Source organism: Oncorhynchus gorbuscha, linkage group LG01 (assembly GCF_021184085.1).
Source record: "Oncorhynchus gorbuscha isolate QuinsamMale2020 ecotype Even-year linkage group LG01, OgorEven_v1.0, whole genome shotgun sequence".
In the NCBI taxonomy this organism is placed as follows: domain Eukaryota; kingdom Metazoa; phylum Chordata; class Actinopteri; order Salmoniformes; family Salmonidae; genus Oncorhynchus; species Oncorhynchus gorbuscha.
This window is the reverse complement of record NC_060173.1, coordinates 32,267,157-32,294,866: the sequence shown is the minus strand read 5'-3', so window position 1 is coordinate 32,294,866 and position 27,710 is coordinate 32,267,157. Positions and strand designations below refer to the sequence as shown.

Here is a 27,710-nt window from a genome sequence, read left to right as displayed (position 1 = left end):
CACTAATTAATACCTAATGATTTTCCTCATCACTTTTTCACTGAGATATTAACGAAGTGTACAAAACATTAGGAACACTTTTATCTAATATTGAGTTGCATCCCGTTTTGTCCCTTTAGAAAAGCCTCAATTCGTCGGGGCATGAACTCTACAGGGACAATTGCCCATGTTGACTCCAATGCTTCCCACAGTTGTGTCAAGTTGGCTGGATGTCCTTTGGGTGGTGAACCATTCTTGATACACATGGGAAATTGTTGAGCGTGAAAAACCTAGCAGCATTGCATTTCTTGACATACTCACCTACTACCATACCCCGTTCAAATGCACTTAAAAATGTTGTCTTGTAAATGTACCTTTTGAAGGGCACATGCACATGATCCATCTCTCAAAGTAAAAAACATATTCTTTAACCTGTGTCCTCCCCTTCATCTACACGGATTGAATTGGATTTAACATTTGATGATCATAGCTTTCACATGGTCAGTCTATGTCATGGAAAGAGCAGGTGTTCCTAATGTTTTGTGCACTCAGTGTACCATGAGTTGTTAAACAGTGAGTGAGTGTAGTAGAGGAATAAAGTGGGAGGAGAGCGCTGAGATGGAGAGGGAGAGAGAGATCCATAGTGCGTTTCTACTAAGAGGCATCTGTGCTGTAGCTGAGTGAACAACCCTAGTACCTCCGTCCCGCTGACCTTGTCATCGAAAGACAACACTTTTACTATTATTGGGATATCAATCATCGTTTATAACGTGAACAGCCTTTGCAGCAACTATGTGGATTTACAACATTATTTTTACTCTCTTAATCATCTGTTATTCAGGTAAGTTTGGGAGACAGTCACCAGGGCATTTTAGACTTTTTGTAAGTCGCTCTGGATAAGAGCGTCTGCTAAATGACTTAAATGTAAATGTAAATGATTGTAGGCTAATTGAGATTCAGCAGTTTGTTGTTGAACTTTTCTCCTCGCCCTGCTAGCGTAGCCTAATGTCGAATGGTGGATGTGATTTTCTACAAACCAACACATCGTAATAACCTGTTTAAATCTGTTACCTTTCAACTTAGCTTGTCAAGTTTAAACTGTAAAAAGAAAAAAATCCGCACAGCTTTCTGTGAGGAATATAGAAACCTTAGAGCCCATCTCTGTGATGGTTCTACAGTAACATCATTTTAAAGCCAATTAAGATAAGAACCTGTGCCTTTTATGTAAAACTATGTATATTGAGCTGAAGCGCTAGACGTAACTCTCTCCGCTCTCATGTGTCTATTCCGCTTGATGTGTTGGTGGAAATAGGCTACATTCATACACGTTACACTCAGAGTCTGACGTGAACTCGCTGATCTCAGCCAGCATTCACCATTTAGAAAGAACATAATGTTTGCTATAGGCTATTGATACTGCTTGTTTAGGTATTCTTCCATAATGTGGCTCTTACTACGCCATACATTTATACACTTTTATTGAGGAGGAGAATACTGGAGTATTAAGACTAAACAGAGATATAGCCTGACAGTCTGCTACTGTGCTGTTTATGTGTGAGTCAACACTGCATTGTGTGTGTGTAGTGTGTGTGTGTGTGGGGGGGGGGGGGGGGGTGAGAACCACAGCATTGAGTGGATGTGGAACAACATGAGCGTATCAGTCCCTCTGGAGAGGAAGGGGTGGAAAGAAACTATGTGCATTTGTGACAGAAAGAGAGAGGAAGAGGAAGGGTAGGGGTGGGAGGTAAGTGTGTCCCAGCTGAAACGGAGGAGAGGAGAAGAAAGAGTTATCTGTCCGTCTGTGAGTATGTCAGTCAGGGGACAAGGAGTGATGAGTGTGCATCTCATTAAGACATTCATATTAATGGGGGTAAAACCATGCTAATTTAAACATCATGATGCTGCTGGGTTTGTCTCAGTACTGATGGGAACATCAATACAGCCTCACTGGACAGGGGCTGGACACTGCATTCAACACCTTCATTTCATACTGTGTGTGTGTTAGAGTGCAGGAGGAATGCATTACAGGACTACCAGAGGAGTGATGGCGTGAGATTGGTCCAACTGCCAGACTCTGCCCTCCATACCAAAAGCAGGAAGTTGAGCATTGTGAAGTGTGCCCGTGGTTGCAGCCGCAACAAGATACTGCTCTTCACCTGCAGGTAGGTGTGGTGCATCTGTGACCAACTCCTGGGTATAGCAACAATTTCTGCGCTTGCAGCTTCAAATTCTATGTGTCTATGACCATGTTTACATGCAAAACAATATCCCAGTATTATTCGGGATACTGAAGTATTCTGTTTTTGAGTTGATGCAAATGAACCTATCCCCTTTACAATAACGCAAAATAGTTTGTGTCCCGGTTATGAGAAACCCGGACAAATGCCTGGGATAGGCTGATCTAAGATGGGATAGTGTGGGATGTAGGCATCGTATCCTGTTTACTGTTGTTTTAGTGTCACATGTCATGTGTGTTGTGTGATGATGTTTTATCTGTTTGTTAAACCACTTCAAAAAGTATGCTACCTGCACAGTTTTATCCCCCATAATAATTCAGCCTACTATAATTCATTTACTATAATTTACTACTAGCAACTTTCACCCCTAATTTAGACAAGTTTCTGCTTATAATTTACAACATTTGGTAGGCCATAATATAATTCCCGACATTTGGTAGGTAATTTGTTTGTCAAATATAGTTTGAAACATGGAACTTCTCTTCAGTCTTAACTTGTTGCCTCAGAAGACTAAATAAAGTAGTGCCCACCGGTAACAGTGGCGGTTGGTGCTGTTTAAGATGAGGGAGGACGATTATTTCTTTATGAGCATGGCCTTATTTCTATTACAGCATATTGGAGGACTGTCATTCATATTCCATTCACCCAGCTCAATGTAACATCAATAGGTTTAGGCTACTGCACGGTGCTAACATTTTCCCTATACCCATCATGAGGTTGCTACAACCTAGCCTATAAATGAAAGTTTACAATGTAGGTGCACAGGTCAAGAGAAATTGAGTAATCAAGGTGACAGACACATTAAACACCACCCAGCACAATATTGCCTGCATCTAGCTGATCTAGTGTGTAATCATTAGTCCAACATTTGCAAACGAGAGTTTCTATTGGTGTAACGTTCGTCGTCTTCCTCTGATGAGGAGTAAGATAGGTCGGACCAATTTGCGGCGTGGTATGTGTCCATATTTATTAAATGAACACGGAAATAACAAAGAGATACGACAGAAAACAGTTCTGGCTGGTGGAGACACACAACAGAAAACAGAAAACAATCACCCACGAAACAAAATAGAAAACAGCCTACCTAAATATGGTTCTCAATCAAGGAAAACGATTGACAGCTTCCTCTGATTGAGAACCATACCAGCCAAACACAGAAATAGCAAATCATAGAAAAACTAACATAGACAACCCACCCAACTCACGCCCTGACCATACTAAAACAACGACATAATACAAGAACTAAGGTCAGAACGTGACAGTACCCCCCCCCCCCCAGAGGTCCGGACCCCGGCCGCAAAACCTAAAGGGGTCTGGGTCTGGGTGGGTGTCTGTCCGCGGTGGCGGCTCTGGCTCTGGCACGGGATGTGGACCGCACTCCACCATAGTCATTCTCTGCCTCTTTTACCCGCCTCCGTGGCCTCTTTAACATGGTGACCCTCGCCGCCGACCTCGGACTGGGGACCCAAGCCTACGGGTCCCGAATGGACGGGAGATTTCAGGCCAGAATAAAGCAATTGCTTAAAGTGTTTGCCAAAAGGCATGAGGGAGACTCCCCAAACATATGGAAGAAGGTGCTCTGGTCAGATGAGACTAAAATTGAGCTTTTTGGCCATCAAGGAAACCGCTATGTCTGGCACAAACACAAGACCTCTCATCCCCCAAGAACACCATCATGTTTTTCATCATCAGGGACTGGGAAACTGGTCAGAATTTAAGGAATGATGGCACTAAATACAGGAAAATTATAAACCTGTTTCACTCTTCCAGAGATTTGAGACTGGGACAGAGGTTCACCTTCCCAGCAGGACAATGACCCTAAGCATACTGCTAAAGTAACTCTCAAGTGGTTTAATTAAAGGGAAACATTTAAATGTCTTGGAATGGCCTAGTCAAAGCCCAGACCTCAATCCAATTAAGAACCTGTGGTTTGACTTAAAGATTGCTGTACTCCAGCGCAACCCATCCAACTTGAAGGAGCTGGAGCACTTTTGCCTTGAAGAAAGGGCAAAAATCCCAGTGGATAGATGTGTCAAACTTATAGAGACATAACCCAAGAGACTGTAATTGCTGCAAAAGGTGGCTCTACAAATTATTCTTGGGGGGGGTTAATAGTTATGAATTCTCAAGTTTTCCATTTTTTTGTCTTATTTCTTGTTTGTTTAACAATAATAAATATTCAGCATCTTCAAATTGGTAAGCATGTTGTGTACAAACCCCCCAAAAAATATATTTTAATTCCAGGCGACAAAAGAGGGAAAAAATTACAAAATAAATACAAAAGAATGGTTGTTTTTTTCTTTGTATTGTCTTTTACCAGATGTATTGTGTATTTTCTCCTACATTCCTTTCACATTTCCACAAACTTGTGTTTCCTTTCAAATGGTACCAAGAATATGCATATCCTTGCTTCAGGTCCTGAGCTACAGGCAGATTTGGGTATGCAATTTTAGGCGATAACTGAAACAAAGGGGCAGATCCTTATGAGGTTTTAATGTTTCACAGTTTTTTTTAATGACAATCATTGAGGAGGATGGTCCTCCTCAGTGATTGGTCCTGTGCGAAATGTCCAAATGTCATCCGTTTTAAGGAAATGAAAAGCTGAGACAACGACGAAACACGTTTCTGATGAGACTTCAGTTAGTCTTGGATGCATATTTTATGTGGTTGAAATACTGTTTGCTTGCAAAACAGTTTAAAAGATAACACATTACACGTGCATTCACATTTTCTCTATAGAGGTGCTGAATTATTTAAAATATATTTCTCCACTCCTGTTCCTGAGACAAAATGAACGTGTGTTGTATAATTTCACTCCAGGAAATGCATAGCCAAATTCTGCAGGAGTTAATATTATGTTAGGCTACATGTGAGATGTTATAGGCCTACAGTCAGTGTCCAGATTTCAGTTACTATTCCATTTAACTCATATGAACTTAAATGAGGAATATTGAATGTTTATTCATGGACAGGAATACTCATGAGTGGGATATCATAGGTGCAAGTGGCTTATCCAAAATAAGACCTTAAGTGGGGTATGAGCTACTTTCCGGAACACTGTCTGTATGTACGTATGGTCTATGACAACTGTCAAGAGTTGTTTTCCACCTGTAGTTAGATTGTCGCTGTCAAGTTTTTTAGTAATTAAATGCAGTAACTCCCTTCATTTCATGACTCTAGAACCAAGAAAATGTATTCAAAATAGCTTCAGAATTTTCATAATTGGATTTTCAATAATGGGAAAATATGGTGCTTTTTTAATTTCCTTAAAAGTTTATGTTTTGTAGAAAATACATTTTCATCAGACAGCGACAATATACTGTATTTGTTGTCTAAGCCAGTATGACACCATCCCCTGGCCTTCTTTGGCAGCAGCCCAAACTCTATATCGTAATCATGTCAGGGTTGGAGCCAATTCCATTTCAATTCCAGTCAATTCAGGAAGTACACTGAAATTAAAATTCTCTTCAATGCTTTTCAATGAGGAACATTTGGAATTGGAATTTGATTTTCTTTTGATTGCCTTCTAAATGGAATTGTTCCCAACCCTGCTTACTGTAATACCCTACCACTCTGTAATGAGAAGTTTGGTTTTCCTTAGTGTCTTTCAGCAGCTAAATTAGTCTGGTATGCATTTCTAGGTTTCCTCTGACAGACTCAGTTCTCTCTGCAGTCTCCTTTCAGCAGTAGCAGGCTTGGCGTCAATCATATTTCAATTCAGGACACATACTGTATTATCTGCATGTTAATTATAAGTCAATTTGGATAAACATGCCTGCTAAAAGATTATACTACATAAATCAATCAATATTTCGCTCCATCCCTTCCCTCTCTCTATCTATCTAGAGCGTTCTTGTATGATCAGAAAAACAGGAAATGCCAGTGGCTGTCGTTTGACAGGAACTCACCAGGAGTCCAAAGCCAACATGACTTCAACTACCAACTCTACCAGAAGAAAGGTATTGTACACTATCTCCCTGTCTTTCTCTCTTTCTGTCCTCCAGCCCTCTCCCCCTTCTCTCTCTACGGGCAGTAGAAAGGCACTGCTTACAAGTGTCTAAAGTGCCTCGTACTCCTTGTTCTCATCAGTTTGGTACCTGGGTTAGTAATGTTATGTATGTGTAGAGTAAAATCGAACAGTATGGGGGATGTGAGACCCGTCCTAACATGTTCTCTCAAATGCTCTGTGCTCTGAAAAGCAGAAATGTTCTTACAAACAGAGTCCTTTTTGTTGTTGACTGTCCTCTCTCTCTCTCTCTCTCTGTCCCTCTCTCTCTGTATCTCTCTCTCTTGTTCTCTATCTCTTTCTAGCCTATGTGCAGGAGTGCATAGTGGGGACAGGAGTGAACTACAGAGGGAGAAGGTCTGTAACGGCCAGTGGAATCAGGTGCCAAGCCTGGGCCTCTCCTTTCCCTCATGAACACAAGTAAGCTAGAACCTGTGTTTGTGCATGTGGTGTGTGTGTGCGCCTGTGTGCATGTGTGTAGAGTGATACATTAGCTGGTGATTAGTCTTAAGGGGCCAGTCATTCATCAGTACTAGTCCTCTCTGAACTCACTCTAACACTTTACACAGTCAGGGATCATTTCCTGTTTTTGTCTCCTTGTTTATGTAGGGTGTGTGTGTTCAAGAGAATTTATACTGTAGTAAAACCTGTAAATTAAGTGATAAAAACCTGAGAGAGAGAGAGAGAGAGAGAGAGAGAGAGAGAGAGAGAGAGAGAGAGAGAGAGAGAGAGAGAGAGAGAGAGAGAGAGAGCACAGGGAGAGAGATAGGGAGAGAGAACACAGGGTGAGAGAAGGGAACACAGGGAAACAGGGAGAGAGAGGACACGTGGAGAGAGATAGAGAGAGATAGAGAGAGAGAGAACACAGGGACACAGGGAGAGAGAGGACACAGGGAGAGAGAGAGGACACAGGGAGAGAGACAGCTTGTGACAGAAGTTCATTAGAGGAGCACAACCATCCAACCCCTCCTCGTTCTTCCTCTCGTTCTCCTCTTACCTCACCCTTCTCCTCTTCTCTCCTGCTGTTTTTGCCTTTCTACCCTGTGCAGTCAAATCAAATGTTATTTGTCACATGCGCCAAATACAACAGACCTTACTGTGACATGCTTACTTACAAGCCCTTAACCAACAATGCAGTTTTAAGAAAATACAAAAAAAAGTAAGAGATAAGAATAACAAATGATTAAAGAGCAGCAGTAAATAACAATAGTGGGGGCTATATACAGGGGGTACCGGTACAGAGTCAATGTGTCAATGTGCGGGGGCACCATTGTCAAGGTAATTGAGGTAATTATGTACATGTAGGTAGAGTTATTAAAGTGGCTATGCATAGATATTAACAGATTGTAGCAGCAGCTTTCCAGCTATGACTAGGGTGACTGGAGTCTTCAACCATTTTTATGGCCTTCCTCTGACACCGCATTGTATAGAGGTCCTGGATGGCAGGAAGCTTGGCCCCAGTGATGTACTGGGCCATACGCACTACCCTCTGTAGTCCCTTGCGGTCGGAGGCCGAGCAGTTGACAAACCAGGCAGTGATGCAACCATGCTCTCAATGGTGCAGCTGTAAAACCTTTTGAGGATCTGAGGACCCATGCCAAATCTTTTCAGTTTCCTGAGGGGCAATAGCTTTTGTCGTGCCCTCTTCACGACTGCCTTGGTGTGCTTGGACCATGTTAGTTCATTGGTGACGTGGACGCCAAGGAACTTGAAGCTCTCAACCTGCTCCACTACAGCCCTGTCGATGAGAATGGGGGTGTGCTCAGTCCTCCTTTTCCTCTAGTCCACAATCTTCCCCTTTGTCTTGATCACGTTGAGGGAGAGGTTGTTGTCCTGGCACCACACGACCAGGTCTCTGACCTCCTCCCTATAGGCTGTCTCATCATTGTCAGTGATCAGGGCTACTACTGTTGTGTCATCAGCAAACGTAATGATGGTGCTGGAGTTGTGCCTGGCCATACAGCTATGAGTGAACAGGGAGTACAGGAGGGGGCTGAGCACACACCCCAGATGGGCCCCCATGTTGAGGATCAGCATGGTGGATGTGTTGTTACCCACCTTTACCACCTGGGAGCAGCCCATCAGGAAGACTAGGATCCAGTTGCAGAGGGAGGTGTTTAGTCCTAGGGGCCTTAGCTTAGTGATGAGCTTTGAGGGCACTATGGTGTTGAATGCTGAGCTGTAGTAAATGAATAGCATTCTCACATAGGTGTTCCTTTTGTCCAGGTGTGAAAGAGCAGTGTGGAGTGCAATAGAGATTGCATCATCTGTGGATCTGTTGGTGCGGTATGCAAATTAGAGTGGGTCTAGGGTTCCTGAGATAATGGTGTTGATGTGAGCCATGACCATCCTTTCAAAGCATTTCATGGCTACAGATGTGAGTACTACAGGTCTGTAGTCATTTAGGCAGGTTACCTTCGTGTTCTTTGGCACAGGGACTATGGTGTTCTGCTTGAAACATGTTTGTATTACAGACTCATACAGGGAGAGTTTCGAAATGTCAGTAAAGACACTTGCCAGTTGGTCAGCATATGCTCGGAGTACACGTGCTGGTAATTCGTCTGGCTCTACGGCCGTGTGAATGTTGACCTGTTTCAAGGTCTTACTCACATCAGCCGCAGAGAACGTGATCACACAGTCATCCAGAACAGCTGATGCTTTCATGCATGTTTCAGTGTTAATTGTCTCGAAACGAGCGTAGAAGTTATTTAGCTCGTCTGGTTGGCTCGTGTCACTGGGCAGCTCTCAGCTGTACTTCCCTTTGTAGTCTGTAATACTTTACAGGCCCTGCCACATCTGACGAGCGTCCGAGCCGGTGGAGTACAATTCGATCTTAGTCCTGTATTGACGCTTTGCCTGTTTGATGGTTCATCGGACAAAATAGCGGGATTTCTTACAAGCTTCCGGGTTAGAGTCCTGCTCCTTGAAAGCAGCAGCTCTAGCCTTTAGCTGGGTGCAGATGTTGCTTGTTATCCGTGGCTTCTGGTTGGGATATGCCAGTGAATGATGTGGTGTACTCCTCAATGCCACCTGAAGAGTCCCGGAACATATTCCATTCTGTGCTAGCAAAACAGTCCAGGAGTTTAGCATTTGCTTCATCACTGATCACTGGTGCCTCCTGCTTAAATTTTTGCTTGTAAGCTTGAATCAGGAGGATAGAACTATAGTCAGATTTGCCAAACGGAGGGCACGGGAGAGCTTCGTATGCGTCTCTGTGTGTGGAGTAAAGGTGGTCTAGAATTGTTTTCCTTATGGTTGTTAATTTAACGTGGTGATAGAAATGAGGTAAAACTGATTTAATTAAGTTTCCCGGCATTAAAGTCTCCGACCACTAGGAGCGCCGCCTCTGGATGAGCGTTTTTCTGTTTGCTTATGGCGGTATACAGCTCATTGAGTGCGGTTTTAGTGGCAGCATCGGCCTGTGATCGTATGTAGACAGCTACGAAATATACAGGTGAAAATTTTCTTGGTAGATAGTGTTGTCTACAGCTTATCATGAGATACTCTACCTCAGGCAAGGAAAACCTTGAGACTTCCGTAGATATCTTGCACCAGCTGTTGTTTACATAAATGCATAGATGCATGCTGTTCTGTCCTGCCGATAGAGTGTATAACCCACCAGCTGTATGTTCTTAATGTCGTTGTTCAACCACAACTCGGTGAAGCATAAGATATTACAGTTTTTAATGTCCCGTTGGTAGGATAAACGTACTTTGAGTATGTCCCATGTATTTTCCAGCGATTGAACGTTAGCTAGCAGGATGGAAGGCACGGGCACGTTAGCCACTCGTCGCCTGATCCTCACAAGGTACCCTGATTTCCTTCTCCAGCGAATGTGGGGATCTGGGCCTGGTCGTGTGTCTGTATTATATCCCTCCCGTCTGACTCATTGAAGAAGAACTCTTTGTCCAGTTTGTGGTGAGAAAACGCAGTTCTGATGTCCAGAAGCTCTTTTCAGTAATTAGAGACGGTAGCAGCAACATAATGTACACAACAAACAACGTGGAAAAACAAACAAAATAGCTTGGTTGGTTAAGAACTGATAAGACTGCAACCTTCCCCTCCGGCACCATCACAAGGAAGTACCAATGACTTGCTCAATATGGAAGTGGCCCGATGATGAGGATGCTTTGCTACTGGACTGTTTTGCTAGGACAGACTGGAATATGTTCCGTGATTCATCCGATAGTATTGAGGAGTATACCACCACAGTCACCGGTTTCATCCCAAAGTACTTACATATCCCAACCAGAAGCCATGGATTACAGGCAACATCCGCACCTAGCTAAAGGCTAAAACTGCCGCTTTCAAGGAGCGGGACACTAATCCGGACGCTTATAAGAAATCCCGCTATGCCCTCAGATGAACCATCAAACAGGAAAAGCGTCAAATACAGGACTAAAATTAAATCGCACTACACCGGCGTTGACGCTCGTCGGATGTGTCAGAGTTCTGTTAAGGCTTGGTATGTCAAGCAATTACAGATCAATTGTGTGCATGTGTGCTTTATCAGTGAGTTTACACTGGGGCACCCACACATTACCATATGTTGCATTATGTTGCCTTGCTCTTTGCCTTCCAAATTGTTTCAGCTGTGACCCATATAAATGTGAGTCAGCAAACAAAACCACAATTGAATTGTTCCTCAGTCAATACGTAGATGTGTATGACTCATGGTTACTTAGTAACACATGGCCTGTTCTACGCTCTACCTTGGAGATTTCCCTTTTGCCTTTCAACTCTGCACCAGATAGAATGAGAATAAGCTTGTGATTGAGTGAGATATTGATGAACACTGAAGTTCTTCTCTCCCTCAAGTTTCCTACCAAGGAGGAACAGGAAGAAGGAGCTGACAAACAACTACTGTCGTAACCCTGACAACGCTATTTCAGGACCATGGTGCTTCACTACAGACCCCAACGTCAGACACCAGGACTGTGGAGTACCTGAGTGCTTACAAGGTAGGACACCCACGCATGCACATACACACACACAAATTGACCACTGCCAACAACTAGTGGCTCTAACATGGTGGATTCTCTCCCTCAATGCCCCTCATTGGTCTCCACTTATCTGTGGCAAACTGCAGCCAAGTGGAATATCAAGGTGTGTTCTCAGTAATGTAGAATTATCCAACTGTTTCTGATGGTATTGGCCTGAATTGCTGCATGCAGAAGTGTGATTCAGTTTATGTTGTCGATTCTCATTTCATAATTCCCTGGCTTTGTTAACTATTTCAACCCAAAGGGACTCCGTCTGCTTTTTTGCTTTTCAGTCTATACATAACCCATGTTCCTAGTGGGGATTCTTACTCTAGAAGGACAGTTAAATGTCTTTAACTTTAGGCATGGAGCAGTTTTCCCACCACAGCCCATGTTCTTTTACAGTGCACCATTTAACTGCACTGTGATCCCTTCTCCCTGTGGAACTGGATCATGGTCTGTGGTATCTAGAACTGGATGACGCAAACTGTCACAGGAGAAATCACTGTTTCTCAGAGGTCTAGAGAACAAATGTCCTCTGTGGATAGTACAATCTATCTAGTTAATAAACAGCTGACAGTGATGTGATAAGATGTGAATGAAATACACAGGACGACCAGAGATGTGTGTGGGAGGGAGGAATCCACAAGGTTGTTATAAGATTCTGAGGAAATGTAATGGGTCTGTGTTGTAATGGGAATGTGTGTTTTGGTCCAAAGAAAAATGACTGGAAAGGTTGATTTGAAAGAAAGTTTCCAGTAATGAGGAACACTGGGACATCACACACACACACACACACACACACACACACACACACACACACACACACACACACACACACACACACACACACACACACACACACACACACACACACACACACACACACACACACACGCAAACACACACTCAAATACAAACATAGTGAGAATAGTATACTCATAAACATCTGTTTCTAATCTGCTCTGCTGTTTACACTGCTCCACACACACACACACACATACACACTGAATGTTGACTCATTTGACTTAAGGGGAGACATTTTACACAAACTATTAAATACATGGGACAACTATTTTGGTATTACATGTAGTATTTATGTAGTATCTGCATTAATAATGTCCATGGCACATGTGTGTCCCCAGTGGAGTGTGTGAGCTGTAATGGGGAAAGGTACAGAGGTCCCATGGATCACACAGAGACAGGACGGGAGTGTCAACGCTGGGACCTAGAGGAACCACACAAACACCTCTTCCACCCCAAGAGGTAACACACACACACACACACACACACACACACACACACACACACACACACACACACACACACACACACACACACACACACACACACACACACACACACACACACACACACACACACACACACACACACACACACGTATACACACTCAGTTTGAAGTTTAATATTAATTACAGAAACACAAGGATGACTAAAGACGTGTTAACAAGTCTAACACTAATCCACACCACCTGCTGCTGGAGCAGGACACACACACACACATATACAAACACACACACACCCTTCAACGCTGTGATGAAGAGGTTCTCAGTACCTCTGAGGCTCTGTTAGTATGCCTGGAGGAGGAATGAGATGCAAAACACCTGCAGTGGACCAGTGTACTCTGCCAATGGAGGCCCTATGGTCAACACACACATACTTATAGATACACACACACACACACACACACAAACGTATAAATGCACTCTTACACTGATGGAGAGGCACACACACACCGGCATTCACACTTTTTCATTGCTCATACAGTTGAAGTCAGAAGTTTATATACACCTTAGCCAAATACATTTAAACTCAGTTTTTCACAATTCCTGACATTTAATCAAAGTAAAAATCCCCTGTCTTAGGTTAGTTAGGATCATCACTTTATTTTAAGAATGTGAAATGTCAAGAATAATAGTAGAGAGAATGATTTATTTCAGCTTTTATTTCTTTCTTCACATTCCCAGTGGGTCAGAAGTTTACATACACTCAATTAGTATTTGGTAGCTTTGCCTTTAAATTGTTTAACTTGGGTCAAATGTTTCAGGTAGCCTTCCACAAGCTTCACATTGAGTGAATTTGTTGGGTGAATTTTGGCCCTTTCCTCCTAACAGAGCTGGTGTAACTGAGTCAGGTTTATTGGCCTCTTTGATCGCGCACACTTTTTTAGTTCTGCCCATACATGTTCTATAGGATTAAGGTCAGGGCTTTGTGATGGCCACTCCAATACCTTGACTTTGTTGTCCTTAAGCCATTTTGCCACAACTTTGGAAGTATGCTTGGGGTCATTGTCCATTTGGAAGACCCATTTGCGACCAAGCTTTAACTTACTGACTGATGTCTTGAGATGTTGCTTCAATTTATGCAAATAATTTTCCATCCTCATGAAGCCATCTATTTTGTGAAGTGCACCAGTCCCTCCTGCAGCAAAGCACCCCCATAACATGATGCTGCCACCCCCATTCATCTCTAGGAGACAGAACGTGTCTCCTTCCTGACGGTATGACGGCTGTGGGATCCCATAGTGTATATACTTGCGTACTATTGCTTGTACAGATGAACGTGGTACCTTCAGGCGTTTGGAAATTGCTCTCAAGGACGAAGCAGACTTGTGGAGGTCTACAATTGTTTTTCTGAGGTCTTGGCTGATTTCTTTTGATTTTCCCATGATGTCAAGCAAAGAGGCACTGAGTATGAAGGTATGGCTTGGAATACATCCACAGGTACACTTCCAATTGACTCAAATGATGTCAATTAGCCTATCAGAAGCTTCTAAAGCCATGACATCATTTTCTGGAATTTTCCAAGCTGTTTTAAAGGCACAGTCAACTTAGTGTATGTAAACTTCTGGCCCACTGGAATTGTGATACATTGAATTATAAATGAAGTGATCTGTCTGTCAACAATTTTTTGGAAAAAGTACATCTGTCATGCACAAAGTAGATGTCCTAACCAACTTGCCAAAACTATAGTTTGTTAACAAGACATTTGTGGAGTGGTTGAAAAACAAGTTTTAATGACTCCAACATAAGTGTATGTTAACTTCCGACTTCAACTGTATGTATCTACATCTGTCCCAAAGACTTGTTGAAATCCTTCTCTTCTGTTTGGGTTGTAGGTATCCTGATAAAGGCCTTGATGACAACTATTGTAGGAACCCAGATGGACGTCAACGACCGTGGTGTTTCACCCTGGATGTACACACATCCTGGGAGTACTGCAACATCACAGCCTGCTGTGAGTGTGTGTGGGTGTGTGTGCATGCGTATGTATGTGTGTGTGTGTGGTGTGACTAACTACTCCAAATGTACAGCTTCCTGTACCTGTCATTCCACCCCCTCCTCTCTCTCTGATTGAATAAGCCAGAGGAATGCGGTTTTGAGCAACACATACTCATTCCCAGTTATGTCATGGCTAATAGACTGTGTGTTTATTTTAGGCTGTATCACAACCGGCCGTTATTGGGAGTCACATAGGGCGGCGCACCATTGGCCCAGCGTCGTCTGTGTTTGGCCGGTGTAGACTGTCATTGTAAATAAGAATTTGTTCTTAATTGACTTTCCTAGTTAAATAAAGGTCTAAAAAAAAGTGAGCCAATAGAAGGTTGACGGAGAACAACACTTTAAAGCTGTGTGAGTGTGTTTGTTGATTCTTTGTTTCTGTTTGGCTCTTCTCTGTTAGTCATCAGCAGCACTGGAACTGGGACAGATAGCATCTTACCGGTCTCTCTCTCTCTCTCTCTCTCTCTCTCTCTCTCTCTCTCTCTCTCTCTCTCTCTCTCTCTCTCTCTCTCTCTCTCTCTCTCTCTCTCTCTCTCTCTCTCTCTCTCTCTCTCTCTCTCTCTCTCTCTCTCTCTCTCTCTCTCTCTCTCTCTCTCTCTCTCTCTCTCTCTCTCTCTCTCTCTCTCTCTCTCTCTCTCTCTCTCTCTCTCTCTCTCTCTCTCTCTCTCTCTCTCTCTCTCTCTCTCTCTCTCTCTCTCTCTCTCTCTACAGGCCTTGGAAGTCAACCCAGTCCAGTTTTATGGTCTAACCCTTAAACGTTGTGTTAATGAAACCAAGGCAGAAAGACATAGAAACAAAGAGTTGTATTGTTTTGGCCGTTTCTATTCCCTGGTCCTGTCTTTATAATCCTCACCAGTAGCACTCTATTTTTAGACAGATCCGCAAAATACTGTGTTTAGATTGTGGAGAGACAAAAGCTGCCGCGTATACTTGTATACACAATTTATCAGCATTGTTTCCTTGTTATTTCAGTTGAATCAACTACATGACTGCAATATAATCTATAGAAAATAGAGGTGTTTTAGTCCAAGTGAGTCTTGTTCTTGCTACGGTGTCTGAGTGGCACAGTGGCCTCAAGGAAAAGCTGGTGTAGTTTAACAGATGTTACAGGTGATATGGTTATATTTAACCATGGTGCATTTCACTCACTCACTCACTCACTCACTCACTCACTCACTCACTCACTCACACACTCACTCACTCACTCACTCACTCACACACTGTCTCTTTCTCCTTGCCTCTCTCAGCCTCAGACAGTGTGGGAGAGGTAGATGTGACTACCAGGTGTTTCCTGGGTCGAGGTGAGGGCTACAGAGGGACAGTAGCAGTAACACCCAGTGGGGTGACCTGTCAACGCTGGGACTCACAGTACCCCCACAACCACACATACATACCCCAGGACTATCGCTGCAAGTGAGTGACTGGACACACATCGACAACCCGACACACACTATATTACATGTTGAAGGGCAACTTCACCACTTTTCAACCTCATATTCAATTATAACGTTAACAAGTTATTCCCAATGACATCATCATAAGTTAAAACATGTAAAAGAGTGATTTTCAAACATTATGAGATTTGTGGGGAGCCAGAGAATACCCTCCCTCTTGTAACGGGATTCTTCCTGGGAAGGAGAGGCGGACCAAAATGCAGCGTGGTTATCTTTATACATCTTTAATCAAGATGATAACGGACAATACAAAAACATAACGTGAAAAACCGAAACAGCACTATCTGGTGCAAACAAACACAGAGACAGGAACAATCACCCACAAAACCCAACACCAAACAGGCTACCTCAATATGGTTCCCAATCCGAGACAATGACTAACACCTGCCTCTGATTGAGAACCATATCAGGCCACAGAAACAGACAAACTCGACACACAACATAGAATGCCCACTCAGATCACACCCTGACCTAACAAAACATAGAAACATACAAAGCAAACTATGGTCAGGGTGTGACACCTCTGGCTAGAAACACAGTGCAGGTTTTGGAAATCACCATTTGTCTTACTTTTAATCCTACCCTTTGATATCACTGAGAATTATTTTTTAAAACCTTTCTTCTCATCTTTTTAACCACAGATCGTAGAAACATGCTGCTTTCACATATGTAGACACTGGTTTGGTGCTGGAGATAATGAATAGGAGGTTGAGAAAGGGTGGAGTTGCACTTAAACTTGTTTAGAGAACATATCTTTATTGTGTGTGTGTTGCAGAGACCTGAGGGAGAACTACTGCAGGAACCCTGACGGCCTTGACCTCCCATGGTGCTTCACTTCAGACCCTAATGTTCGCAAGGCATTCTGCACCAACATCCTCCGCTGTGGCACACAGAATACTGAACCCCATGGTGAGAGCATAATCAAAACCACAGTAGTCTCCTGAGCTAAAGCCTATAGCTCCAGGAACTAATGCAGGTCTTCAGATCTCAGACAATGGTAGTGCAATAGACATTTACTGCTTTTGGTTAAACTAACATGTGAAGGGATGGTGGGTAGCCTAGCGGTTATAGCATTGGTCCATTAATCAAAAGGGCACTGGTTTAAATCCTGAGTGACTAGGTGAGAAAAATCTGCCGATGTACCCTTGAGCAAGGCACTTAACCATAATTGCACCTGTAAATCGCTCTGGATGAGAGTGTCTGCTAAATGATGTAAATGTAATAGGTTTCTGGCTCCTAAACATTTTTATTTTGACCATGCAAAATAGATGGATTACTGATGCAGATATGTTTTCTCTGAATAATAATATACTTAATTAGTTCAGTGTTGTCCCTGAAGTATGATCTCCTGAGCAACTGAGCAACTAACTAGAATGTATGTTTCTATAGAAGTATTACTGAAGGACTCTGGGAATCACAGCCCAATGCACATAAATTAACTAGCTCTGACAGCATTACAACTTCGCTCTGTCCCATTGGACAGTGTGGAGAAGAGGCCAGTAAGTGGATCTGGAATACAGATTCTTTAGGGTTGTGTTTTTCTTACACTCTGGGACAGCTGGGACAGTTTTGTGACTGGTGTTTTGTGGTCATATTCTGGTATACCAGTCAGGACAGCAGAGATTTTAATACCATATTTCCCTTTGGTTGGTGTGGTCTGTAGCATTCTGACTTGTATTACAGTAACATAAATATGTTTTCATATTTTATTATCCTGTTATCATACTGTAAGTGTGTGTGTGCGTTCCAGACTGCTACGAGGGCAACGGAGAGAGCTACAGAGGAGAGGTGTCTAGGACCAGGTCAGGTCTTCCCTGTTCCCTCTGGAGAGACCACAGGTAACAAAACCACATGCTACACATCTGGGTGTGTGTTGTAGGGGGGAGGAGGGGGGGGACGCATAGATGGGAGTAAGGCTGTGGTGGTCATGACATTTTGTAAGCTGATGATTGTCGAGCAAATAACTGCCGGTATCACGGTAATTGACCGTAAATGAACATAAACACGTTTAGCTGTTTAATATAGCCTACACCATCACAGTTCATCCATGATTTATTTTGGATTTATTGTGAGAAACGTGATATGAAGAAAATGTTTATTTCAGAAAAACAGGATAGCATACTAGTTGTGCTTACGTTAGGCGCTAATGTGGCTGTGCCATATGGTTGTGGGCTACACTAGTTCATTTAGCAGACAAGATTTGCTTAGAATGCCGTGGCATTATTTTATAGTATGAAGATTACAATTGAACATACTGTATGAATGCTGTTCTGCCTGCGGCTATAGAACCCTGACCTGTTCACCGGACGTGCTGCCTTGAACTGCTGTTTTCGACTCTCTCTACCGCACCTGCTGTCTCTAACTCTAAATGATCGGCTATGAAAAGCCAACTGACATTTACTCCTGAGGTGCTGACCTGTTGCAACCTCTACAACCACTGTGATTATTATTTGACCCTGCTGGTCATCTATGAACATTTGGAACATCTTGACCATGTTCTGTAATAATCTCCACCTGGCACAACCAGAAGAGGACTGGCCACCCTCAGAACCTGGTTCCTCTCTAGGTTTCTTCATAGGTTCCAGCCTTTCTAGGGAGTTTTTCCTAGCCACCGTGCTTCTACATCTGCATTGTTTGCTGTTTGGAGCTTTAGGCCGGGCTTCTGTACAGCACTTTGTGACATCGGCTGATATAAAAAGGGCTTTATAAATACATTTGATTCCATATGATTGAATAACATTGAAAGGATATTTTCTCCAAATGATTTTCAATGGAGTGCGCTCATGCAGCTATTCAGTGTTGAGCAGGTCCTCCTGTATGCTTAATTTAGAGTTATTTATGCAACTTTAGTTGTGATACAAACGTTGGGCTATATGTTTTGATTTGTAGTACATGCGACTCTAATGATGAGTAGAAAAAAGTTGCATCAAAGGCATGAGCTCTTTGTTTCTTGTGCAGGCTGTGCACACTTTATCAGTCTCTCATTCATAATTTGTCAAGCACTCTCACAAGGCCTCAAATTGTCCGACAGAATCCCACATGTGTGGCTGTAATGCCCCCTAAAAAATGTTCTGCCTTTTGCGGCCAAAGTGGCCGATGTGCCTATGAGATAAATATAATCATTAGGATTCCCTTCTACCTGATGCGTGCTCCGAAGCATCTCTCACATGGCTCTCTCAGATATCTCAATTCTTATTAGCCAATGCCCGTCACCTGATCAGGTTCTTCTCACAGGCATCTGAGCTCCGAAGTAGGCTACAAGTGAAGACAGACACATCGGGCAACTGCCTTCTTAGAGGCGCATATTGAAGATGTTAGAGGAACTGTCCACATTTACATTTTATCAGCTTATGTCAATCTACTATTACCCATAGCACATAACTTGACCTTCTATTGGTCAACTTGTCCTTCTGTGTGAGAAATAAATATTCCAAATATAGTCTGGGACAGTTGTGGGATGTGATAGATCCCAAATTAATACAGCCACTGCATCAAAAAAAATGTAAAAGCAATGAGGCTGATGCAACAGGTTAGAATGTTTAGCATAAAATGTTAATAAACTATTAGGCTATTTGTTCACAGCCAGCAGTGCTCCCACGGCAGTAGGCTATAAGTGAGAATGTTGCAAAATGCAATTAGCAGGAAAACACATTCTCAAAAGTGACCGCAAGTGTGATTATTCATTTAATGCTTTATTATGTTAAAAATGATCTTCCCCAAACTTGAAACTCACACGCCGCCTATGAGCCAGTTAGGCTCTCCACCGGTTATAAGGTGGATTAATTTGCCTAATTTTAAGTAGTTATTTGGCCACTTTAGTTTTGATACAAACCTTATCAAAACATATAGGCCTATGGGCTAGGCTACATGAGGTGTGTGACTATACTTTGAAAAAGTTGCAAAAAAAAGTAATGCGCTGTTTCTAGTGATAATATATCTTTGTGATAAGCTAATACTGTCACCCATCAGACTATTCTTAATAAAATTTTGTCTTTACATACAGTACCAGTCAAATGCTTGGACACGCCTACTCATTCCAGGGTTTTTCTTTACTTTTACTGTTTTCTACATTGTAGAATAATAGTGAAGACATCAACATTATGAAATAACACATATGGAATCATGTAGTAACCAAAAAATATTTAAACAAATTCTTCAAAGTAGCCACCCTTTGCCTTGATGACAGCTTTGCACACTCTTACCATTCTCTCAACTAGCTTCATGAGGTAGTCACCTGGAATGCATTTCAATTAACAGGTGTGCCTCGTTAAAAGTTAATTTGTGGAATTTATTTCCTTCCTATTGCATTTGATCCAATCAGTTGTGTTGTGACAAGATAGGGTTGGTATACAGAAGATATCCCTATTTGGTAAAAGACCAAGTCCATATTACGGCAAGAACAGCTCAAATAAGTACACAGAAACAACAGTCCATCATTATTTAAGACATGAAGGTCAGTCAACCTGGAACATTTCAAAAACGTTGAAAGTTTCTTCAAGTGCGGTCGCAAAAAACCACCAAGCGCTATGATGAAACTGGCTCTCATGAGAACCGCCACTGGAAAGGAAGACGCAGAGTTATTTAGAGTTACCAGCCTCAGAAATCAGCAATTAACTGCACCTCAGATTGCAGCCCAAGTAAAATGCTGCACAGAGTTCAAGTAACAGACACATCTCAACAGCAGCTCTTCAGAGGAGACTGCGTGAATCAGGCCTTCATGGTCGAATTGCTGCAAAGAAACCACTACTAAAGGACACCAATAAGAAGAAGAAACTTGCTTGGGCCAAGAAAAATGAGCAATGGACATTAGACCGGTGAAAATCCTTTGGTCTGATGACATACGGATGATCTCCGCATGTGTGGTTCCCACTGTGACGCATGGAGGAGGAGGTGTGATAATGTGGTGGTGCTTTGCTGGTGACAGTGTCTGGGATTTATTTATAATTCAAGCATGGCTACCACAGCATTCTGCAGCGATAAGCCATCCAATCTGGTTTCCGCTTAGTGGGACCATCATTTGTTTATCAACAGGACAATGACCCAAAACACACCTCCAGGCTGTGTAAGGGCTATTTGACTAAGAAGGAGAGGGATGGAGTGCTGCATCAGATGACCCGGGCTCCACAATCACCCGACCTTAACCCAATTGAGATAGTTTGGGATGAGTTGGACCGCAGTGAAGGAAAAGCAGCAAACAATTGCTCAGCATACTACCGTTCAAAAGTTTGGGGTCTTACTACTTTTGCACACACTGTACATAGATTTTTCTATTGTGTTATTGACTGTACGTTTGCTTATCCCATGTGTAACTCTGTTGTTTTTGTCACACTGCCTTGCTTTATCTTGGCCAGGTCGCAGTTGTAAATGAGAACTTGTTCTCAATTGGCCTACCTGGTTAAATAAAGGTGAAGTAAATATATATTTTTTAGAAGTGTCCTTGTTTTTGAAAAAAAAAAATAATTTGTACGTTAAAATAACAAATGATCAGAAATACAGTTTAGACATTGTTAATGTAGTAAATGACTATTGTAGCTAGAAACGGCTGATTTTTAAAAAATGGAATATCTACAGAGTCCCATTATCAGCAACCATCCATCCTGTGTTCCAATGGCACGTTGTGTTAACTAATCCAAGTTTATCATCCTCTTGAAACTCTGGGGGCAGTATTTCATTTTTGGATGAAAAACGTTCCCGTTTTAAACAAGATATTTTGTCACGAAAAGATGCTCAACTATGCATATAATTGACAGCTTTGGAAAGAAAACACTCTGACGTTTCCAAAACTGCAAAGATATTGTCTGTGTGTGCCACAGAACTAATGCTACAGGCGAAACCAAGATGAAACTTCAAACAGGAAGTGAGCCAGATTTGAGGCGCTGTGTTCCAATGTCTCCTTATATGGCTGTGAATGCGCCAGGAACGAGCCTACACTTTCTGTCATTTCCCCAAGGTGTCCGCAGCATTGTGACGTATTTGTAGGCACATCATTGGAAGATTGACCATAAGAGACTACATTTACCAGGTCCGCCTGGTGTCCTCCGTCGAAATTGGTTCATAATCTCCAGCTGCATGTATTTCTCCATGTGATTCAGAGGAGCAACCAAACTTCCACGAATGATATGAATGATATATCATTGAATAGATATGTGAAAAACACCTTGAGGATTGATTCTAAACATGTTTTGCCATGTATCTGTCGATATTATGGAGTTAATTTGGGAAAAAGTTTGCCGTTTTGATGACTGAATTTTGTTTTTTTTCTTAGCCAAACGTGATGAACAAAACGGAGCGATTTCTCCTACACAAATAATATTTTTGGAAAAAAGGGAACATTTGCTATCTAACTGAGTCTCCTCATTGAAAACATCCAAAGTTCTTCAAAGGTAAATGATTTTATTTGAATGCTTTTCTTGTTTTTGTGAAAATGTTGCCTTCTGAATGCTAGGCTTAATGCTATGGTTGAAAAGCATATTTTGAAAATCTGAGATGACAGTGTTGTTAACAAAAGGCTAAGCTTGAGAACCAGTATATTTATTTCATTTCATTTGCAATTTTCATGAATAGTTAACGTTGCGTTATGGTAATGAGCTTGAGGCTATAGTTACGATCCCGGATACGGGATTGCTCATTTAATATAATATAAATAATAATAATAATATATGCCATTTAGCAGACGCTTTTATCCAAAGCGACTTACAGTCATGTGTGCATACATTCTACGTATGGGTGGTCCCGGGGATTGAACCCACTACCCTGGCGTTACAAGCGCCATGCTCTACCAACTGAGCTACAGAAGGACCACAATTTTCAATAAGGCTAATTGATCATTAGAAACTGTTGTTCTGATTAAAGAAGCAATAAATCTGTCCTTCTTTAGATTAGTTGAGTATCTGGAGCATCAGCATTTGTGCGTTCCATAACAGGCTCAAAATGGCCAGAAACTTTCTTCTGATTCTGAGAGATGAAGGATTTTCCATGCGAGAAATTGAAGATCTCGTACAACTCTGGATAATACTCCCTTCACAGAACAGCGCAAACTGTCTCTAACCAGAATAGGAAGAGGAGTGGGAGGCCCCGGTGTGCAACTGAGCAAGAGGACAAGTACATTAGAGTGTCTAGTTTGAGAAACAGACGCCTCAACTGGCAAGTTCATTAGATAGTACCCGCAAAACACCAGTCTCAACGTCAACAGTGAAGAGGTGACACCGGGATGCTGGCCTTCTAGGCAGAGTTCCTCTGTCCAGTGTCTGTTCTTTTGCCCATCGTAATCTTTTCTTTTTATTGGCCAGTCTGAGATAAGTCTTTTTCTTTTCAACTCTGCCTGGAAGGCCAGCATCCCGGAGTCGGCTCTTCAACGTTGCCATAATTGTGAATGGTAGTGTATGTGGGAACTCCTTCAAGACTTTTGGAAAAGCATTCCAGGTGAAGGTGGTTGAGAGGATGCCAAGGGTGTGCACAGCTGTCATCAATGCAAAGGGTGGCTACTTTGAATAATCTCAAATGTAAAATATATTTTTTGGTTACTACATGATTCCATGTGTGTTTTTTCATTGTTTTGATCGCTTCACTATTATTCTACAATGTAGAAAATAGTAAAAATAAAGAAACTCTTGAATGAGTTGGTGTGTCCCAACTTTTGACTGGTACTGTATACTAAATTATGTGTGAAATGAGTTTTGATTTAGAACATTATCATGCACCTGTCTCAGAACAGAGGCAGGGGGAAAAATACATGTCATCTCTGCACTTAAACAGCGAATGGAGGATGCTTTTCCAATGGTTCATTTTCATGCCACCCAGGAAGGCTATACTCCTGTTTTAAAGTGAAGCAATGTGCTTAATATTAGGAACGTTGAGAAATAAATATAGTAGCCCTAGCCTATAGAAAGCTAATGGGATCCTCCTCTTTTTAATGAGGTCATCAATTGCATAGCCTATAGAAATGTTGCACAACATGAGCTAATGGGCTCTCATGAAGTGTTTGACTTTCGGTGTGACTTTCGACCACATTTACATTGATGTCAGAGTGATTAGAGGGACAATAGAGTGTGGAGTACCAGGCCGTTAGCAAGTTTGGAATTTAACTGCGGTCATGAATCATGACTGCCGATGTGGCGGTAATACGGTTACCGTAACAGCCCTAAGATGGAGTGCCCTCTTCAGAAACACATGGTTGAACCTAAGAGGTCGTGGGGGAGTTAACCTGTAGCTGACATGTGGTCAAGTCATATTGGTCTAAAAAAGAGTCAGAGCCTGGCTGTTCTCAAGAGGAGACAAACTGGTCCATTACTCCACTCCACTGTAATGGATGGTTGAGTGGGTGTGCAATAAAGCATCTGGAGGACACACTGCAGGCTTCCTCTGACCCTGAGCCTCTTCCCTTCTCGGAATACTTCAAAGCCAATCGGTTCCTCTGCTTGGCTCCCGCCCAGAGGTCAGAGGTCAGAGGTCAGCAGTTATTGTTTATGTTAGAGAGACTGAGGGATCACTCTCTCAGCACGCACGCACGCACACGCACACTGTGCGTTGGTGAATGGTCCTCCTCTGAATTCCCCTATTATCATCCTGGAATGTCTGGGAAGGAATTCTGTTGGTGATGTTCCAAACATTATGATCGTTGCCCTGTGTCACTGTAGGTGTGTGTGTGTGTGTGTGTGTGTGTGTGTGTGTGTGTGTGTGTGTGTGTGTGTGTGTGTGTGTGTGTGTGTGTGTGTGTGTGTGTGTGTGTGTGTGTGTGTGTGTGTGTGTGTGTGTGTGTGTGTGTGTGTGGAAGAGATAGGCCATACACAGCTGTCTCCTCTCATTATGATGGGCTGACAGTCTGTCTTTAACCGTCTCTCATACTCTCCTTTTGCTTTTCTTGTGTGTAGTTGGGACAGAGATGCAGCGGTGCTGACTGTGGGACAGGAGGCGAGTTTCTGTAGGAACCCAGACAGAGACACACATGGCCCCTGGTGTTATACTAACAGCACTGCTATACCCTGGGACTACTGCAGCATCAAACCATGTGAGTCACACACACACACCACACACACACCCCTGCTGTAGTGGCATTGTCACTGTGTTGTCACGGAGACCTCTATCTTGTGTTTCATCCTCTGTCACACAGGTGTACCATCAAAGAACACCATTCCACAGAGAGGTCAGTCGCTCTACTCCGCCTTCTGGTTTTCATGTTTCATCTTGTATTTCTCTCTGGGTATAAAATGGTTGTTTCAACATAGTTTCCTCTTTCTCAACTTGTCAGTGGAGGTGTCCAATGTGTCATGTTTCATCCATAAGACGACCAGGATAGTAGGAGGAGCTCCAGTTGCCATCACAGACGGAAGCTGGATGGTCAGCATACAGAAACGGTACACACACACACGCCTGGCTTTGCTTCTCTGTGTTATCTACTGTAGGTATAAACTCTGCTCTAGTGGCAGATGTATAGACCATTTGTCCAAGTGTTGGGGTAAGCAAAGGTCCATTCCCAGTGTGTAATATCATGTGTTGTGTTCCCTCCCCAGGTCCAGTCACTGGTGTGGAGGTTCTCTCATACGAGAGGAGTGGGTCCTCACTGACAGACAATGCTTCTCCTCGTGGTAACTGCACCTCTCTCTCTCTCTTCCTCTTTTGCTCTTTACCTTTCTTCCTCTACCTCTTTATCTTTACTATGCTTACATCCACCTGTATCCACACAGTGTTCCAGACCTGAGTGAGTATCGTGTGTGGTTAGGTGTATCAGACCTTCGTGGCTTGGCTCCTAACAGCTCCTTCAGACAGGAAGTCTCCATCTCCCATGTGATCTGTGGTCCTGAGGGCTCCAACCTGGCCCTCATACGGCTGGCCCAGTGAGTGCCTGAATAGAAATATACAAACACTCCTGGTCATATATCGTACGTTTTCTAGTCTTCTATTCTTCAACAACAAATATTTCTCTCACTCAGGCCTGCCCTCCCTGCAGACAGTGTCCACACCATTCAGCTGCCGGTGGCTGGGTGCTCCATTGCTGATGGCTCGATGTGTACCATGCATGGATGGGGCGAGACCAAAGGTACACACACATACCATTGCATCCATCAGGATTATATAATCTAGGAAAGGGACTGGTTACTCATTAGCTGTACTGTTGTCATGACTATAATCTCCCCTCCTCTCACCTATCACTCAGGTACGGGTCATGAAGGTGTACTGAAGGTGGTCCATCTGCCCATGATCAGTAATGAGAGGTGTAGTGAACAACACAGAGGGAACCTCCACATCACAGACACCAAGATTTGCGCTGGGGGGAGGAAGGACGAGGGCGTCTGTGAGGTAAAGCAGCTGATGAACTGTGAATGAAATGTGCCTGAAACACTTGGCACAGTTCTCTCTCATCAGGAGTTGACTGTATGTTTTTCCTAATGTATGCTTTATGTCTCTCCCCCTGTCAGAGGGACTATGGCGGCCCCTTGGTGTGCCAGGAAGGAGAGAGCAGGGTCATAGTGGGGGTCAGTGTCCATGGCAGAGGCTGTGCCCGTGCCAATCGGCCTGGCATCTTCATCAACGTCCCCTTCTATACCCAGTGGATCCACAAGGTGTTCCGACACTACCCCGAACCTCAGATCAACTAGGCACGACCCTCAGATCAACTAGGCACGACCCTCAGATCAACTTGGCACTACCCTCAGATAATTTAAATATCAAATAAAGATAAACCTTTATCCCATCATCAATTAGAGACTCACTCGACCCCCCCCCCCTTGATATAGATACACCCGTGGCTCAGTCACGTAAGGACCAACTGAGTCCCTGTGTATTTGAAAGAGGGAAAACTCCAGCCATACAGAAAGATATCAAACACAACTCCAAACTTGATTCTGGAATTCAGACTCATGGACTTCTATATGTCTTTGGAGTAGACCTGTGAAGTGGAATGTAATTGTGTTGATCAGACTGCTGGATCGATCCTTTAGATAATATAAATAGGTAGTGTTACAGACATGCTACTAAGGACAACCGAGGTGTGGATATGTGGTTGGCTAAACACCATGTGCTGAAGCTGGTAAGGTTTGGATGTTCAGGACTCATATTGTACACAATCAGTAGGAATCTGTAGACAATGTGGTAATAGGGGAGAGTGGGGTAAATTGAGACACCCCTGTTTTTAGGAAACCATATACAAAATTAATAATGTGACCACATTTTTAGGAAGAGGTCATCATTTCATGGAGTCAGAAGGAAGAAACCAACACCACAAAGTAAATTGAATGTATTGTGTTCCAGGTTCCATGATGCTTGTATCTAAACCAAAGTTAGATGTACATCAGTTGGGGTCTTTATAAGCTACAATATGAGGTCCTAAATCTAGCATAAAAGTTCATCCTTGTAGCTGTGTGGACTAATATAATCTAAATGTTTGCCTTGGTGTAAGTTGAGCCAATGGCCACCATACCCCACGTGTCATGCATATACACTCATGATAGTGCATTTGTATTATTACAGAGCAGACATCATCATGCCCCTTGTATACAAACGTAAAACAAGCAGGGGTCTAGTCGCCTTTAGTTTCTTGAGAGCAACCAAGGAAGTGAGAGAAGGGAAGAAGTCCATTTGAGCAGCAGAAAAGGATAGAAAAAATGGTCTTTATGACACCGAAGAGGTACATTTTTATTTTTATTTATTTCACCTTTATTTAACCAGATAGGCTAGTTGAGAACAAGTTCTCATTATACACCTGCTGGAGCGCGTGCTACGGATGGGTGTTGCCATCGTGACCAGTGAACTGA

General features: G+C 42.8%; 1 protein-coding gene across 1 annotated transcript; it reads left to right on the top strand.

Moving 5' to 3' along the window:
- The first annotated feature begins 650 nt into the window (after positions 1 to 650).
- On the top strand, positions 651 to 27,710 carry LOC124005113 (hepatocyte growth factor-like). Its single transcript, XM_046314099.1, has 18 exons — positions 651 to 820; positions 1,985 to 2,141; positions 6,063 to 6,175; positions 6,528 to 6,642; positions 11,041 to 11,183; positions 12,350 to 12,470; positions 14,344 to 14,462; positions 15,754 to 15,919; positions 16,736 to 16,869; positions 17,711 to 17,798; positions 24,831 to 24,967; positions 25,070 to 25,102; positions 25,208 to 25,313; positions 25,470 to 25,544; positions 25,644 to 25,793; positions 25,890 to 25,996; positions 26,114 to 26,256; positions 26,376 to 27,710. The coding sequence occupies exons 1-18, from the start codon at positions 772 to 774 to the stop codon at positions 26,553 to 26,555; spliced, it is 2,136 nt and encodes a 711-aa protein (XP_046170055.1). The 5' UTR covers positions 651 to 771; the 3' UTR covers positions 26,556 to 27,710.

Excerpts from the sequence above, each read along its gene's own strand:
- LOC124005113 (XM_046314099.1), top strand. The coding sequence starts at position 772 with ATGTGGATTTACAACATTATTTTTACTCTCTTAATCATCTGTTATTCA. Across the intron at positions 821-1,984 it reads CTTAATCATCTGTTATTCAG|AGTGCAGGAGGAATGCATTA; the intron begins GTAAGTTTGGGA and ends TGTGTGTGTTAG. Across the intron at positions 15,920-16,735 it reads CCCCAGGACTATCGCTGCAA|AGACCTGAGGGAGAACTACT; the intron begins GTGAGTGACTGG and ends TGTGTGTTGCAG.